Source organism: Chenopodium quinoa, unplaced genomic scaffold (assembly GCF_001683475.1).
Source record: "Chenopodium quinoa cultivar QQ74 unplaced genomic scaffold, ASM168347v1, whole genome shotgun sequence".
Taxonomy (NCBI): Eukaryota; Viridiplantae; Streptophyta; class Magnoliopsida; order Caryophyllales; family Amaranthaceae; genus Chenopodium; species Chenopodium quinoa.
In genome coordinates, this window is record NW_018742656.1 from 890,022 (window position 1) to 908,353 (window position 18,332).

Consider the following 18,332-nt stretch of genomic DNA (forward strand, 5'->3'; position numbering starts at 1 on the left):
AACTGTATAAGTGTTCCCTCTTCTTGTTCCTTCTAGAACAACCTTTCCTGACTTGTTGTTGATGATGTTGCAAGAGTCAGACGTAAAATGTACAGAGTTTCCTTTATCACAGAATTGTGATATACTGAGCAAATTGTGCATTAAGCCCTCGACCAGGAACACATTATCAATGGAATGAGATTTAGATCTTCCAATTTTGCCTTTTCCAATGATCTCGCCCTTCTTATTATCCCCAAAGGTTATTGTTCCTCCAGGGTAGTCTTCTAGTTAGAGGAATTTTGATTTATCACCTGTCATATGCTTTGAACAACCGCTGTCGAGATACCATGAGTTGTTCCCCCTCAATAGGACCTGCAAGAAAACTAAGCATTAGGATTAGGAACCCAGGTTTCCTTGGGTTCCTTAGACGTGGATGCAATATCAGTTTTCTTAACCCACACTTGTTTTACATTTCTTTTATCAGCTTCTTCTCTTATCCTACACTGTCCACAGAGATGTCTAGTCTTACCACAAAAAGTGCATACCTTCATGCTAGGAAGCTCAACATATTTCTTTTGCTTACCTTTCCTCTTGGTCATATAGCCAAGGCCTTTAGTTCTTTTTCCTTGAGCTTCAACTATCCACCTAGGTATGACTTTTGGGTCAATACTTCTATCCTTTCTGGCATGCAGTTCCGATTCAAGTTGATCCTTTTGGGTTTTTAAAGTAGAAAGCTCATTTTTTAAATTTTCAAAAGGAAAAATTGCTCCCATTAATCTCAACTTTGCCTCATCCGCCGAAATTAATCCCAACTTCAGTTTATTATCTATCACTCCGAACTTTGGGGGTGATTAATTTTCGTTGCACCCTACAAGTTAAGCAACCTACTGTAGCCAGTAAATTGCTGACGTGGCATCTCCAACGGTTCTTATTTTTGATTTCCCTCCTCTCTCTTAAACAAAGACCCCTGTATCTTTTCTCTTCTAAAGAAAGACCCCATTCTCCATTCTTACTCCCCTTTTTCTCTGTAAACATTCACGACTTTCACCATTTATGCGCAATGTCAACTGGATCTTCTTCTTCAAGGGGTGGTGGGTTGATTTCTTCACGAGTGAAGTGCAGATGTGGGGCATTTGCGGTGGTGCGAATGGCGAAAAGTGGTGATAACGCATGGATGAAGTTATTTGGGTGCCCTAATTGGCCTGTGAGTTGAATTTGTCATTCATATACAATTATTGTGTGGAATTATATGAATTAGGGTTTGTAATTACAATTGAATTGGGGGTTTAACTTTTGCAGGTTGGTGATTGTGGATATTTCCAGTGGGTTAATGTATCGAATGGAGTTGATGCTGAATTGCGATTTAAGCTATTTGAAAAAGACACCACTCTTGATGAGAAAGAGATGGAAGTTGATTTCATGAAAGAGAAATTGAATATTGTGGAGAAGAAATTGGACATGAAGACAGAGGAGTTGAGTGATACAAAAATGGAGCTCTCCCAAACTAGAATTGAGCTAATGAAGGCTACAAGGAATGAAAAAAATTTCTCGTTTGCACTCTTTGTGTCTTGGATTTTCTTTGCAATGTTTCTAGTTTATTTGAAATGTTGAACTTGATTATGTAGTGCTGATGGTGGTTTAGGTGGCTTTATTTAGGGGCTATGTTAGTTGTTGTTTATCAGCCACCTAAACAATCTAATGTATAATTCTCAAGTAATGAATAAATAAACAATGTTGTGAATATGATTTGAAATTCATAATCCATAAGTAATTGCTTAGTGCAAAATATTACAATTCATAGTCATTGTTTCCAAAAGACACTAATAGTGCAAATTACAAGTGATAGTCAATGTTTGCAAAATACACTACACATAAACATTGTTTGCAAATTATAAGACAACACAACAATGTCACCCAAAAGATTGATTAAAACAGAGTTTTCTAACTATGCCTAAGTCAAACATCCATCCACTATTGAGTAGGCTGATGCAGGGTTGAGGTCTGGCTTGACTCACTCATCTGGAACCAAGCCATAGCTGATCTGTGCCCTGGCCTTGCAGATTCTCCAGTTGCCCCTGACCTGGACCTTGTTGATCTCAGCTGCCTTGATGTATGCAAACAAGGCAAACCATAATAAATCAGAAAATGGGCTTTAGTGTTTGGAAAAAAAAAGTTACAATCTCATACACTTACTGAAGTTATTGCTGACCCATGAGGTGCAAACAAGACACCTACACCAACAGGTAGCTAGTTCCTGCCTCTACCTCTGCCCCTTTCCCTAGCTGCAGTAGCTCCCCTTGCAGCACCAGAACCCCTTGCAGCACCAGATCCACTTGCGTCACTAGAACCCCTACCAGAGCTAGAGCCTGCCCTGCCACCTCTTGAACCACTTCCCATGTGAATAATCCTCCCACCTCTACCTAGTTGAGTAGGTTGTACTGTCATTGAGTGGTGGGCAGTAGATGGTGCAGCCTGAGCAGTTGCTGTAGCTTTTGCAACTACAATCTGCTTCTTTGGCCTCCCTCTTGGTTTCTTAGCAGGTGGGGGAGGGGGTTGCCTAGTGTCTTTCTCAAGACACTTCCTTTTATTATGTCCCTTTGTGTGGCATAGGGAGCAAGTCATTTCAACCCCATTTTTGGTGATGGTTCTTGCCGTTTTTGGATTTTCAAAAGGATCCTTGATCCTGTTCTTCCTAGGTCTCCCAGGTCCAATTTTAATTGGGGGTGGGTCAATTGGCAGGGAGACCTTAGGCCAATGTCTTTCCCCTTCACATGGGGGGATAGATCCTACACCATACAACCACATCCCAAAATAATAAATACAAGACTAAGAGCCTAAGTAAATAGAAAATAAAAGGAAAAGTTAGTGTTATACCTGCATATGCTTTGAGATAGGTTGCCTTGTGGTAGCATTGATCAACATATTGCTCAGCTTCTTGTCTTATGTAATAAATAGAAGCCACTGCATGGCAACATGGGATACCAAGCATATCCAATTTCCTGCAGGTGCAGCTCCTTGTCTCCAAGTTCACCACTAGCTGGTCCAAGTAGTATGTGACATTAAATAAGGTCTCAGATGATGGCATGACCTCACATTCAGCTGCCTTTTGCTTTTCAATATCCAACTTTGCTTGAATTCTTGGACACAGCATGCTTGTGGCTTTCATCATTGTCTGCCTCTTCACCACTAGCCTCTGCATTAAAGCTGTTCTGATGTCCTCTAGGTAATACAACAAATGCTTTGTCCTGGCTTGTATGATAAAGCCATTAAAAGTCTTAGCAATATTACTTGTAATGGCATCTGTCTTAATGTCAGGTTTGAGGAAAGCCCTACAAAACAGCTTGGGGTTGTGGGCAATGAAAGCATTCATGGCATCTAGATTCACCTTTCCTAACTTCTCAAGGTTCTCCTCATAATCAGCCATGTTGTATGCTTTAGCTATCCTCCAAAAAAGCAATTTCAGTTCATCTCCCCTATATGTCTTGTGCCAGTGTGCAAAGATATGTCTTGCACAGTGCCTGTGCTCTGCATTTGGCAACACAGTTGACACTCCATGCAAGATGCTCTGTACATGAACCACAAGTTAAACATGTTTACATGAATCTCAAACAAATGCAAGTAAGCAAAGTAGCATGAGAGTAAGATGGTTCAAACCTGATGTTCATCTGAGATGATTGTCATGCCTTCCCCATCCTTCAGATATAGAGTGCTCTGCATTTTCTTGAAGAACCACTCCCAACTGTCATTGTTCTCACCTTCAACAATGGCCCAACAGACAGGGTACATCTGGTCATTGTTGTCTCTCCCCACAGCTGACAGAAGCTGACCCCCCAAAAAAGTCTTGAGGAAGCATGCATCTACTGCAAGCATCTTCCTACAACCCTCCTGCCACCCCACCTTCAACCCTTCAAAGCATATAAAGAGCCTCTTAAAAATTGGAGGCTCTTTCTCACAATCTGTGACTAAATCCAACCTAGTACCAGGGCTGCTTCTATGCAATGCAGCCATGTAACTCCCAAGCTTGTTGTAATGGTCATGCATAGAACCATGCAACATTCTATGTGCCTGGTACTTGATCTTGTATGAAAAATCCCTACTCACCAACATTTTGAAAGCCCTTCTTACACACTCTTGAATTTCCTTTGCAGGTCAATGAGGCCTTGTCTTGAAAACCTCAAGAAACTGCCCAGCTACCCAACTTCACTTCAGCTGCCTATTCCTTTTCATATTCCTCTGGCACCAATGTTCACCTTTCACAGTCTTAACAACTATACAAGCTCTCCTACTGTCCCATGAAGCATACAAATAAAATTTGCAATCATCAACACAGCAAACACCTAATCTTTGTTTCCTTCCACTATCACTGACTTTGAAATATACATCCCTACCCTGCAAAATCCTATATTTAGCTACTGCTGCCCTAAACTCAACTCTGTTATAAAATCTCTGCCCTACTTCCCAATTAAAAGTCACAAAATCTGTTTGTGCAAGTGTCACTGATTTGCTGGCCTTTCTTTTCTTTCCTGGTTCCAATTCCTCTTCACCACTGTCAGGTGGAGTATGCACCTCCTCATCACTCTGCTCATAGTAACTCTGGGGCCCACAACCCTCACCAACCTCAGTTGTTGTCCCCTTACCAACTTCTACCCTTTGGTCTCCCTCCTTGTCTATATTCAGCAACTCAACTGTCTCCTTTTGGATTCTCCTAGCATTGTCAATTAACTTAGCTGTTGCATATTTAACCCTTTGCCTAGCTAAACTGTACTCCTCATCCTCAGTCTCTGACTCATAATAACCCTCCTCATCCAATATGTCCTCCCTCTCTTCTACCTCTAAGTCATCCAACCCTTGCACCTCTTCCCCTACTTCAGTTTCCAGATCATCACCCTGACCAGGATCTTCTTCTTCCCCAATCTTATCCTCTGCACCATCACTATCCTCATCTGAGTACACTTCACCAAAAAAAAAAAAAGGCCCTTTCCCTTTGTCTACAGCTGCCCCTTTCCCTTTGCATGACTCTGCCCCTTTCCCTTTGTCTGTAGCTTGCCCTTTCCCTTTGTCTAACTCTAATTCTGGTTCTGGTGGCTGGTAAGGTGGATCTTCTCTATCACTCTCAGAACTAACAGTTGGGATCAGCTCATTTAAAGGAATAGGGCTATCAGGTCTTGCATCTTCCCATTCATAATTGTTCAGAAGCTCAGAGTTGATTTGTGAAGCCGAAGGAAAGGAAGAGGCTGTGGGATATGCTTTTTCCAAGCCTGAATTAGGGTTTATAACATATTTAACTTTGACACTACTTTAGTTGGGTATAGTATTGGTAGGTGGAATGGCAACAAAAGGACTGGGAGCATCTTCTTTTTCATTTCATGACATGTCAAGGGTATTTTGGGAAGGTTCAGAAATAGTCAAGGGAGGCTGACTTTTGTTCCTTGGACTTGCTCTCACTGGTGGTCCCCTCTTTACAGGTAGTTTTTGGGATCTCACAGTTTTGGGGTTTTTTGATGAGGTAGGCTGTTTTTCTGTTGGGAAGAGTATTGGGTCATTTTCACCATGCACAACATACACATCAACAACCCTATTATTTAGTGACAATCTATCATCTCCCTCATACTATCATCATCATCAACTCTCCTCAACCCACCTTTCAAACTCACTCCTGGAATTAAGTACATAAACCCCTATACTCTATCCTTATACTTTCCACACCTCATAACCAACTCCAACAGATAATAAGCACACAATTGATCAGGGTTTACATTAAAGGCTCTACCTTTACCATTCATATAACACAATTCACCATTGTCAAGATGTTGAAACACTCCTCCATGCCACATTTTCAAGGTAAATTTATTTGCAGCCATACCTAATTTAACATCAATTACATTACAATCAAGACTACACTAAATCAAAGCATTTAGGGTTCGAATTTAAACAATCAAACCAACAACAACAAAACACCAAGTATTACAAACCCACAACAATTCGCATGCATAATTAACAAACAAATAGCATATCCTTACTCAAATTAATCAATTCCCAGTTTAATTAATTAGGGTTTGAGGAAAAGATGCGTAATTTAAGCACAAATTCAGCATAATTCAATCTAAAGATTAGGGTTCAAAAACTTACCTAAAATAGAAGTTCGAAACTTTCCCAAGAACGCGTGGTGCTTCTCCTTCTCAGAAATCGAAGATCGACACGTTTACCCAAGTACAATTGTGGTTGAAGCTTCAATAATGGAGTCAATTTGAGGTTTTTTTTTTTCGATGCTCTGTTGCAGATAATGAAGAAGTAAATGAAAGGGAGGGAATAGCAGAGAGAGTACAGAGAGTAGTTGGGAGGGAAAGCTGACGTGGCAGTAACAAGGGAGGGAAACATCTCAACCCCCTAAAAGGTTACCTTCTAATCCGGTTTCAGGTTAAATGGGTGCAACAAAAATTAATCACCCCCAAAGTTCGGAGTGATAGATAATAAACTGAAGTTGGGATTAATATCGGTGGATGAGGCAAAGTTGAGATTAATGGAAGCAATTTTTCCTTTTCAAAATCAAAATTGAATTTAAGCAACTGATCGCTTGAGGAACTGCTAGAACTGATATAAGAATTTATGAGTTTATACTGTGTTAATTCAACATTCAGAAGAATACTTTCATTCTTAATTCTATCAGCTATCTCAGTTATGTGTTTGTATTTAAAATCAAGCTCTCTTAATTTGCTTTGAGACTTAGCATAGGGTGTTTCCAACCAAGCACCATGTTCTTTGCAAACCTTAAGAGCTTTTTCACATTTGTTCAACTTTACACATGTATCTCTAAAGAATTCTTCTTCTTCTAGACATATATCTATCAAGACATCTTTAGAGAGAGTTTTAAGCTGTTTAGGATCAAGAAATACCTCTTTATGGAGCCTTTTCATCATCTGATTTGGCCATCAAACAAAGATTGGCCGTCTCATTTTCTGGTTGGTCATCATCTTCTTCTTCACTTTCTGAGTCTCCTCAGGCTGCTATCATGGCCTTCCTCATGTCTGACTTTTGATAGTTTGCTTTGATGAATTTTTCTCTTCCTTATTCCTTAGCCTTTCCTTTCCCTTTATCATTTGGGGACAGTCTCTGATAAAGTGATCTGGAGATCCACACTTGTGGCAGCTGTAGTCAGGCTTTGGATTTGAGGTCTTTTTCCCGAAGTTCCTTGAGGTTCGGCCTTTCTTAAACATCTTTTTGAATCTTCGCACAATTAGGGCAGCCTCGTCCTCATCCACTTCTGAGTCTTCCTCCTCATCAGCCTTAAGAGCCAATCCTTTGTTCCTCATGGGTTCATTGTTGACTCCAAGGTGTAGCTCATGAGTCATGAGAGAACCTGCTAGTTGTTCGATATTGAAATTTGTAAAGTCCTTTGTTTCCTGAAGGGATTTCACCTTAGCTCTCCATCTCTCGTCTTGTGGAAGACTTCTAAGAACCTTCCTAACCTGCTCATCTGTAGGAATTTGTCTACCAAGGGAAACCAGCTCATTTATGATGTTAGTAAAGCGTGTTAGCATCTCTTGAATGGTTTCCTTAGGCTGCATTTCAAATCTTTCATACTTAGACATAAGATTATTGAGCGTTTAACCTCATTAGTTCCTTCATGAGTAATCTGCAGCAAATCCCAGATTTCCTTAGCGTTCTTGCACCCCATAACATGATTGTGTTCGTGAGGTCCAAGTCCACAGTGGAGTAATTTCACAACCATAGAATTTATTTCCATTTTATCAAAGTCCTCTTTTTCATATTCAGACATAGGCTTAGGGATTACCTCAATCTGAGCATTTGTTTTGGTGACTTCGAAATCACCAACCTCGATGACCCTCCAGACTTGGTAGTTCTCTGCCTTGATAAAGATCTTCATGCGGTTCTTCCAGTAAGTATAGAACTTGCCGTTGAACATAGGAGGCCTCTGAGTTGAGTATCCTTCCTCGAGCTTTTCATGAGTATTCATTTTCTCCAAGACCTTTCTTCTTCAGGGTTTCCTGATTTTCCTAGAAGTTAGGCTCTGATACCAATTGTTGTTTTAAAGAATACTACAAGAAGAGGGGTTGAATTGTAGTATGAGAATTTAGCCAAACTTTTTGCGGAATTAAAATTAAGTTAGCTAAAGGAACTGAAAGATTAACTAAAGGAACTAAAGAATGCAAGAGAGATTTTACGTGGAAAACTCCTTGGTCCTAACAAGGAGAAAAACCACGACCACTTGGGATTTTGGTAAAATAATCTTCACTATAATAGGGCAAATGATCCTATTACAAGCGAACGACTCAAACTCAAGTTCCTCTACGAACTTGAGACCCTGAGGAACAAGTCACCCAACTTGTTACTCTTCTCTTCTCTTTCTCTCTTCTCACTTCTCTGTTCTCTCTTCTCTTTCTCTTCTCTTTCTCACTTCTCTTTCTCATACACAAAGTTCACTCGAACTTCCCCATTCCCCAAATTACAACTCGAAAGAAAAACAAACTCTAGTATAAGAACATTAAGAGCACTCTAATGAACTTGTGTGGAATTGACACTTGACTCGATTTGAAGCTTGAAAACTTATGTGAGCAAGGGTAAGTATTTCCATCAGATTTCAAAGACTATTTATAGAGCAATAAACGTATTGGAAAAACCTCTTTGTGCAACAAATCCATCACGCCACTACTCATACCCACTAAGAAGATCATGTCCCTTGAATTAAGGAACCATGAACTCCTTAATGTGCAAAACCATGACTAAAGAAGAACATGGGAGAGTAGGCCGCAAGTTTTGGAAAACATGGGAGATTTTATTTTGTTAAAGATATTTTCCGAAAATCAGAAAAAGGAATAAAATAAAATCTTTTTAAATTGAGAAAAAGATAAACGTTTAAATGATAACAGTTTTCCTAAAAACTAGCATGCACATATTTTATCTTTTAGACCAATTCCACACAGATTTTTCGAGTGCCAATTGATCTTTTATACTTACATAAATCCTAGAATATAAAATATATTTTAGTCTTCATGTTCTCTGATGAAGCTTCTACTCTGAGGCTTCTGTTCCTTGGGAGGAACTTCTCTTCTTTGATGAGGCTTCTTCTCTGAAGCTTCTGTTCCCTGAGGGAACCTTTTCTTCTCCAGTCTTCATTTCTAAAGCGCCAGTTCCTGTAAGGGAACTCTTCTATATGGCTAGCTCTGCTTCTGGCCTTCTTGTTCCTCATGGTATTTTTACAAGACACTTCATTCTCCTAGTCTTTGTAACTGAGTACACACTTAAATAATCAAGCACTTATTAGTTTGTAAGTAAGTGAGGTTGTGTCATCATCAAAATCATTAAGTCCAACAGAGGAGGAGGGCCAAAATCTCCAAGTTGGAAGGGGATAATGGTCGAAATCGGAGCGTGGGGAAGGGGAGGTAGCCGAAAAAGGGATTGGAAGGGAAGGGGGCTGGGATCGGGACAGAGAAAGGATTTCGAGGGTTAGGGACGAGGTTTCGTGGCGGTGGGGAAGGAGGTTAGTTCGTGGGAGGGGGAGGGAGGGCGTCGGCGCTGCGAGAGAGCTTCTAGGTGGTCGACGCTGCGGGAGAGCTTCTTGGGCGGTCGTCGGTGCTGTGGGACAACAGAATCCGGCAGCTGGGCCGGCGGGAACGGCGGCGGGGAGGGTGGTTGTGGCTGGTCGGGGTTTTGGCTTGTCGGGGTTTTTGAAATAATTAATTAATTTTTTCTTTTTTTAAAAAAAAAAACTTTTGTTAATTTTTTATTTTAATTTTTTTGACCAATCGTTGGTCGACACGCGTCAGGGCGACTTGTGATAACAGGTTATTGACCGGTTGGGACCATTAGGAGCGAAGTGGATATAATGGTCGGATTATTTAAAAATAATCCAAAGGTGGGATTATTCTGGGCAATTTTTCCTTATGAAAATGGTCTTCATGTGATATAATGTAAGATGCAACCATTGTAAAGTCTTTAGAATAATTAAGAAGAATAATTCATTGGTTATTGTGGCAATCTAGATTTAAGATGTAGGATTGGAGTAATTGAAGGGAAAAAAAATGGAAGGAGATGTATTGGAATTTGGAAATAGAGGGTACATTAGACCACTCTCACTCATGGTAAAAAAAATTGTCATTCTCTCTCTACCCACTTTCTCACTCCTCTTTTCCACTTTTTTCCATGGGCGTTTTTTTATACAAGTCCTCACACACTCATGGGCTAAAATAAACCCACAACAAAAGTGTGATTTTTCGAAGTGCACAAAAATATAACAAAATGAGTGTGTACTTATAGATAAAAATAAATTATGAACATTGATAATTTTTATTTTTGTTTTTAAATACGTTAAATTGGTCAAAATAGCTATTTTTAGATTTAATTAGTGGGCTACACAAATTACTGTAGCATCTCAAAAATGCCATGACCTTGGGCATTTCTGATTTTCCTCATGGGCATTTATTTTCTTGCCCATGAGTGGGATACATGTTTTTGGTTTTTTACTTTGAATTTCTCCTCATGGGCATATTTTTGACCATGAGTGAGAGTGCTCTTAAGACTTTAGGAGATAAGACAAATTGGGTGTCAGTTTTTGTAATACTACTGTAGTTTAAAATTCATTTTGTTTCAGTATAATTTTTTTTGAAAAATCATTCGTAATTCTTGTGTGTGGCTCAATTACTAATGGGTAATGGCGGGTTCCAGCAAAATAAAACTAAAGAAAGATTTGTAATTGGATCAAGTTGATTTCTATGTTATAGGTTTTTTTTTTTATAGGGTTTGAAGAAAAACAGAATAACTGGTTGTAGACCAAGATATATTCAAATTGATGGTAATGAAGATGGCTACTTTATAATGGTAAGGTTTGGTTGTTACATGTAAACCAAGATATATTGGGAGCGGATTGGGGGTAAAAAGTCGGATTATTTAAAAATATCTCAAAGGTGGGATTATTTTCCGATGACGTCCTAAAAATGTGATTATTCCCGACAATTTTTCCTTTTTAATATATAGTATGGTAAAGGGGATATATTTAATTGTTTGTAGAAGAGATAGATAAAAAAAATTAGTGTAAGTTTATTAAAAAAAAAAAAAGTAGTAGTGTAAGTGGGGTTGGTAGGAGAGAGAAATATATATCATATCATATAACTAATATATAAAGCTAAACTTTTAGTCAAGTCACGACATTGCGACATTTAGCGTTCCAACTTTTCGCCAAGTGTCGTGCCATGTTGGATAGATTTAAATAGAATTCATAAGATTAAAAAAAGTTAGGGATTTAGATAGAATTTTAGGATAAAATTGTTAGTTTACATTTTTATTATCGATAAAATAACAGTATGTCATATGTACAAATTGAATTATAATTTTATTCAAAAAAAAAATTATAAGATTATAATTCTAAAAAACTATCATATGAATTTATTTTTTATCTCACAATATTTTTGGAGCGAAGAGAGTAGTTCAAAGCGTAAAATACCCATTTATAACATATACTAATCAGTTAAAATTATGTACTTCACAATATAATAGAATGGATACCTGTCAATTAGGGTTAGGTCATGAAACATCTCGGATTGGGTCACTTCAGATTACGAATCAAGAAATGTTCAACCCTTGCCCAAAGTTTTGGATTCGGGTAATTCCAAAAAGCTTTGAACATTTATTTTATTTAGTTTATTTTTTGCTATTTTTTTAATATATTAAAGTGAACATTTTCCCAACATTATTATTAGTCATTACATGCCTACTAGATAGTAAGTCGTCAGAAAAACATATCTATTCCTCAACCCGGGCATCGCACGGGGTACAAAATGTTCTTATCAAATAAAGAAGTGTTACAATTAATATGAAACAGATGAAAAAGAAAAATGTTGCAATTATTATGAAGAGAGGGAGTAGGAATTTAAGATAAAAAGTACTAGTATTAATTTAATATTTACTTAATCTTTGTTCAATTTTTCTAAATAAACAATATAAAATACTTTTTTGTGAAAATTTAATATATATATATATATATATATATATATATATATATATATATATGTTATGTAATAGGACCCTTTTTTGGACTTTGAATTTGATTGAGGAACAATGCAAAGCTAAATGAGAAAGCAATTAAAAATGAACAAAATAAAACACACAAGATTTATAGTGGTTCACTCTGTTGAGCGATATATTGTGTATAGCTATTGGGCCAATGTATAAGCCCTAAACTCTATTTCTAGGTTGTATATATATATACCGTACATATCGAAATACAATACAGAAAACTTTATTCTCTCTAGTCTGTCATGGTATCGGAGCCTCTATACTTTAAACCCTAATTTTTGTGATTTTTTCTTCTCTACTCCCTAAACTCTATTTTCTATAACTCTAATCTCTATTCTCTAAATCTCTACTCTACACTACTGTTTGATCATCAATGGGGGAAGACAGCAAAATCGACCCTTCATCCCCTTTCTACCTTGGCGTAGGAGATCAACCCGACAATCTAATCACACATGTGGTATTGAAGGGTGAGAATTATCTTGCATGGTCTAGGGCCATCACCCTGTCTCTGAAATCTCGAAGGAAATTTGGGTTTGTTGATGGTACCATCTCCAAGCCAACGGAGAAGAAGAAGATGCTTGACTGGGACACCGTCAATTCCATGCTTGTTTCATGGATTTTGCGAGCAATTGAACCGAAACTTGCAGCATCTATCCCATACTTTGAGGAAGCACAAAGTTGTGGGATTATTTGGAGAAGCGTTTTTGCGAGGCTAGTGGAATTCGACTTCAGCAATTGCGGTCTTCAATCACTAATTGCAAACAATCAAAATCAATGACTGTTGAGGATTATTATAACACTTTAATGGGATTCTTTGATGATTTAATTAGCCTCAAGCCTCCCCATGGGTGTGAGTGTGGGAATTGCACTTGCAACGTGGCTACGAAGTATGAAATTGACAGAGAGGAGGAGAAGCTACATCAATTTCTGATTGGCATCGATGATGAGAAGTATGCGGTTGTGAGGACCAACCTTCTGTCTCAACAGCCGCCGGTGACGCTTGATCGCGCGTATCACGCTTTCCTTCAAGAGGAAAGGTCTCGTTGCATTGCTCACTCTACGGCTGCTACTAAGGAGAGGGATGATGCTCATATTTTCGCCCTTTCTTCTGATTGCAGACCGTCTTAGCCACCAAACAAGGTTGACAAATCTAAATTGTACTGCTCACATTGCAAGCGTCCTGGTCATGATAATGATGGATGTTTCATGCTTCATTGCTATCCTCTATGGTGGGTCGAGAAATATGGGAAGAAAGGGGGAGCTGCGACTTCTAGACAGTCGAGTTCCTCGGCCCCTACTTCTGGCAGCAGGGCTACTCTGCCTCCAACCGCAACTGCCCCTGTTCACAGCAAGCCCACGGCTCGTGCTAATGCCGTGGGAAGCCCTCTTGGTGATGCTCCATCACCGGATACTCTTTTCGCTTTATCTAAATTTACACCCGAGCATGTTCGTCTTCTGTTGAACATGGTTACTAATAAACCTGATAAAATGATTGGTGAGCTTCTTTCCTTGTCTTGGATCATAGACACCGGCGCCTCTCATCACGTTAGCGGTGACGCCTCTTTCTTAGTGGATGTACATCCTATTTTGTCATGTCCCGTCGGCCTTCCGGATGGTACACAAGCACTAGCCACGATGGAGGGGCGAGTGTATTTGGCTGATGGCATCACTCTTGAGAACGTTTTATTTGTTCCTCAATTAAATTGCAATTTAATCTCGGTGTCTAAAATGATTGATGACTCAAATTGTTATGTACGATTCACTGACTCTTTATGTGCTATACAGGACCAACACTCGGGGAGCCTGATTAGAGGAGGTGAACAAATAGATGGACTCTATTATTTCCGGCGGCTTCCAAAAGTATGTGCGGTGACAAATTCGGAGGTTTCTTTTTTCGAGCTCTGGCATCGTCGTATGGGGCATCCGTCGCATCATATTGTCAAGTTAGTCCCTGTTATTAGCGCTAGTTCTAGTAGCAAATTCTTGAATAAAGCATGTGAAATTTGTCCACAAGCTAAACAATCACGGAATAGTTTCCTGGATAGTGATAGTCGGGCTAGCCGAATTTTTGAAATGATTCATTGTGATTTATGGGGGCCGTATAATACATCTTCTACTTGCGGTGCTCATTATTTTTTTACCATTGTTGATGATTTTTCACAAGGTGTTTGGGTTTATTTGTTAAATGATAAAACTGAAGTTTATTCTTCATTTTGCTCTTTCTTTGCTATGGTTAAATGCCAATTTGATGTTCATGTTAAATGTGTGCGGAGTGATAATGGTACGGAATTTAAACCTATGCTTCCATATTTTAATGAGAATGGCATTCTATTTCAAACTTCTTGTGTTGGTACCCTACAACAAAATGGTAGAGTAGAGTGTAAACACCAACATATATTGAATGTTAGTCGTGCATTGATGTTTCAAGGTGATTTGTCGATTGGTTTTTGGGGTGAATGTGTTCTTGGTGTTCAACCGTACTCCCTCTCGATTACTAAATAATAAAACCCCCTTTGAAATGCTTTTTGGTAAAGAACCTAATTTTGATGAATTGAGAGTGTTTGGGTGTCTTTGTTTTGCTCATAATCAAAAGGCTAAGGGTGACAAATTTGCTCCTCGTAGTAGGAAGTGTGTGTTTGTGGGTTATCCTCACGGAAAGAAAGGGTGGAAATTGTATGACTTAGAAACGGGAGAAATTTTTGTTTCACGTGATGTGAAATTTTATGAACTTGAATTTCCGTTTTCTAAAGAGGGTGACACACATATGGGTGACAAGGATATGTCTTACGACAATAAGGGTATTGACACGGATTTTTTGGATTATTTGGAGAGTAATCTTGAGGCAAGTGAAGCCTCTCTTGAGCCCGAGACTACGACCAGAAGTGCAGGTAGCTTCCCCGCCTCCCCTGCCCCTGCTGCCACATTCCCGCAGGCTGTTGCTGCTGCTCGCAGCCTAGACCGCAACCCCCCTGCGGTTTCTAGTGCTGCCCGCAGCCCCCCTGTGCTCCCTAATGCTGCTGCCAACGAAAGCAGTCCGGACAGTCCTTCCCAAGGTAGCCCGTGCTCTTTTCCCTCCTCTAATATTGATATGGGTCGTGGTCTTCGAGAACGACATCCCCCGGGTTGGCACCATGATTATGTCGCACATACTATCTCTGTCCCCAGTCCATCTAATTCTCTTAGTTCACCGTCTCCTCCAAGCTCCTCAGGTACTCCTTATCCTTTAGCACATTTTGTGAATTGTGACAATTTTTCTATGCGACACCGTGTATTTATTGCAGCTGTAGATACAGCATTTGAGCCTCAAAATTTCAAGGAGGCAATGCAGGATGCAGGGTGGAGAGAGGCAATGCAAAAAGAAATTGATGCATTGGAAAATAATGGCACATGGGTAATGGAAGAATTACCTCCGGGAAAGAAAGCTCTTGGGTGTCGATGGGTTTACAAGGTCAAGCTTAACTCTGATGGCACAATAGAGCGATTGAAGGCTCCTCTCGTTATTTTTGGTAATCATCAAGTTGAAGGTATCGATTATAACGAGACTTTTGCTCCTGTTGCTAAAATGGTCACTGTTCGTGCTTTTCTTGCTGTCGCTGCTGCAAAGAATTGGGAATTGCATCAGATGGATGTCCACAATGCATTTCTTCATGGTGATCTTGATGAGGAAGTCTATATGAAGCTACCCCCTGGGTTTCATGGCTCTAAACCTGGTATGGTGCGTCATCTTCTGAAGTTGTTGTATGGTCTACGACAAGCACCTCGTTGTTGGTATTCTAAATTGGCCGCATCTCTAAAGAGGTACAGATTTTTGCAATCGTACTCTGACTATTCTCTTTTTACACTGCAATCTGGGTCTATTCAACTTAGTATTCTGGTGTATGTTGATGATTTGATAATTTTTGGTAATGATTCTTCTGGGATTTCTACATTTAAGTCTTACTTGAGTGACTGTTTTCATATAAAAGGTTTGGGTGTTTTGAAGTATTTTCTTAGCGTTGAGGTTGCTCGTAGTCCGAAAGGCATATTTTTATGTCAACGGAAATATACACTTGACATTATTGCAGAGTCTGGATTACTAGGTGCTCGTCCGGGAGGTACTCCTATTGAGCAGAATCATACTCTGGCAAAATCAGAGTCCTCATTCTTTTCTGATCCAAAGCAGTATCGACGGCTTGTAGGTCGTCTGATTTATTTGTCTTTTACTAGACCGGATTTGGCATACGCGGTGCATATTTTGTCTCAATTTATGCATCACCCACGCCAGGACCATTGGGAAGCATCTCTTCGTACGGTGCGGTACTTGAAGGGATCTCCGAGTCAGGGAATTCTTTTGAGTTCCGATTGTGATTTACATATTACAGGTTGGTGTGATTCAGATTGGGCAGGTTGTCCCTTGTAGCGTCGTTCTATATCTGGCTGGTTGGTGTTTCTTGGTGCTTCTCCTATATCTTGGAAGACTAAGAAACAGGACACAGTGGCCAAGTCTTCGTTAGAGGCCGAATTCCGCTCAATGTCTAAAACTATCGATGAGTTGAAATGGTTAAAGGCCCTTCTTCTGAGTTTGGGTGTTTCGCATCCCCGTGCTATGAGTTTGTTTTGTGATAATCAATCTACTTTGTATATTGCGAAGAATCCCTTTTCCATGAGCGTACAAAGCACACAGAAGTGGATTGTTATTATCTTCGTGATGCGATTCAGGATGGTGTCATTAGTCCGTCTTATGTGAAGACAACGGATCAATTAGCGGATATATTCACCAAGGCTTTGAGTAAAAATCAATTCATGTATTTACTTGGCAAGTTGGGCATTTGTGATTTGCATGCTCTAACTTGAGGGGGGGTGTTGAGCGATATATTGTGTATAGCTATTGGGTCAATGTATAAGCCCTAAACTCTATTTCTAGGTTGTATATATATATACCGTACATATCGAAATACAATACAGAAAACTTTATTCTCTCTAGTCTGTCACACTCAAAATGAGCTACATCCACTTTTGGGGAGATTGGAGCTTGTATTACTCTTCAATGGAGGAAGAATTACAATGGAGAAAGATGGTGTTCTTGGTGAGCTAATTTTAAGATCTAAGTCTCACTTGTGTTTCTCTCTCATACTCTCTACAATGAAAAACAAGAGTATATATAGTGCAAGATGAATCAACGGTTAAGATTACATCCCGAGCAAAAAAAGAAGAAATCGCAGTGCTGGAACAGGGGCTCGAAGGTTCGACCGAACCAACCCAGAGTTTGGTCGAACTTAGTGTGGTTCGGTCACACCTCCATAGGTTCGACCGAACCTACTCTAGAAATCAAAAGAGCATCAGTTCTGCCAAAAGGTTCGACCGAACCTATTAAATCAATCTTATGACCAACACTTCCTTAAACAGTCATAACTCCCTCGATTCTTAACCAAATCAATCTTATGACCAATCGTTGGAAAGATATTGAGAAGAGCTATCACCTTCAACTTGAATCATCTCAATATGACTTCTAGATCTTGAGATATGCTCATTTTAAATCAGTCCTTTCCATGCTTCTTTGCTTAAAGCTCCAAACACCATAATACTAAAGCATATGTCAACATGGAGCATTCGAGGCACACATATAACAATTCTCCACCTTAACTCGCAATCCTCCACACTTCCTCTTAACTAGTAATCATCAACAATGAAGCTCCATCCCCAAACAAGCCCTTTAAGGGCTTACATCGAACATAAAGAGAGACCAACTAAGTCCACGCACAAAGTGAACTTAGTTGTAGGCAAAGATTTTGTCAACATGTCCGCGGGATTCTCCTCGGTACCAATCTTCTTCAAGAGTAACTCTTTCTTTGCAATCACATCTCGAACGAAGTTGTACTTAACATCAATGTGCTTAGTTCGTTTATAAAATGTGTTTTGGTTCTTGGCTAAGTGAATTGCACTTTGGCTATCACCAAAAACGAACACCAAGCTTGAATATGAACTAAACTCACCTACTAGACCCTTAAGCCAATTTCCTTCCTTGAATGCCTCGATAATGGCCATGAACTCGGCTTCCGTAGTTGAAAGAGCTACAACATCTTGTAGCGAAGATTGCCAACTCACGGCCGTACCACCCAAAGTAAAAACATAACCGGATGTAGATTTCCGATCATCCAAGCCTCCTCCATAATCCAAATCACAACAGCCAATAAGTCCGTTTGCATCCCTTCCAAATTCAAGGCAAACGTTTGAGGTTCCTTTGAAGTACCTCAACAACCACTTCACGACTTCCCAATGGACCTTTCCCGGTCTTGACATATACCGGCTCACCATGCTCACCGCATGAGCTATATCCGGTCTTG

The 18,332-nt window shown here is 39.6% G+C and overlaps 1 protein-coding gene across 1 annotated transcript; it reads right to left on the reverse strand.

Annotated features, from left to right (window-relative positions):
* Window positions 1-2,226: 2,226 nt before the first annotated feature.
* On the reverse strand, window positions 2,227-4,086 carry LOC110722266. The gene is made up of 3 exons (XM_021901542.1): window positions 3,634-4,086; window positions 2,854-3,544; window positions 2,227-2,765 (listed from the first exon to the last, which is right to left on the reverse strand). The coding sequence occupies exons 1-3, from the start codon at window positions 4,084-4,086 to the stop codon at window positions 2,227-2,229; spliced, it is 1,683 nt and encodes a 560-aa protein (XP_021757234.1).
* Between the last annotated feature and the right edge of the window lie 14,246 nt (window positions 4,087-18,332).

What these genes read in the sequence shown, in the direction of transcription:
- LOC110722266 (XM_021901542.1), bottom strand. Translation starts at nt 4,086, where the DNA reads ATGTTGGTGAGTAGGGATTTTTCATACAAGATCAAGTACCAGGCACAT. An exon ending in TCATCTCAGATGAACATCAG is followed by an intron (nt 3,545 to 3,633) that starts GTTTGAACCATC and finishes GTTCATGTACAG; the next exon opens with AGCATCTTGCATGGAGTGTC. An exon ending in CTATCTCAAAGCATATGCAG is followed by an intron (nt 2,766 to 2,853) that starts GTATAACACTAA and finishes TGTATGGTGTAG; the next exon opens with GATCTATCCCCCCATGTGAA.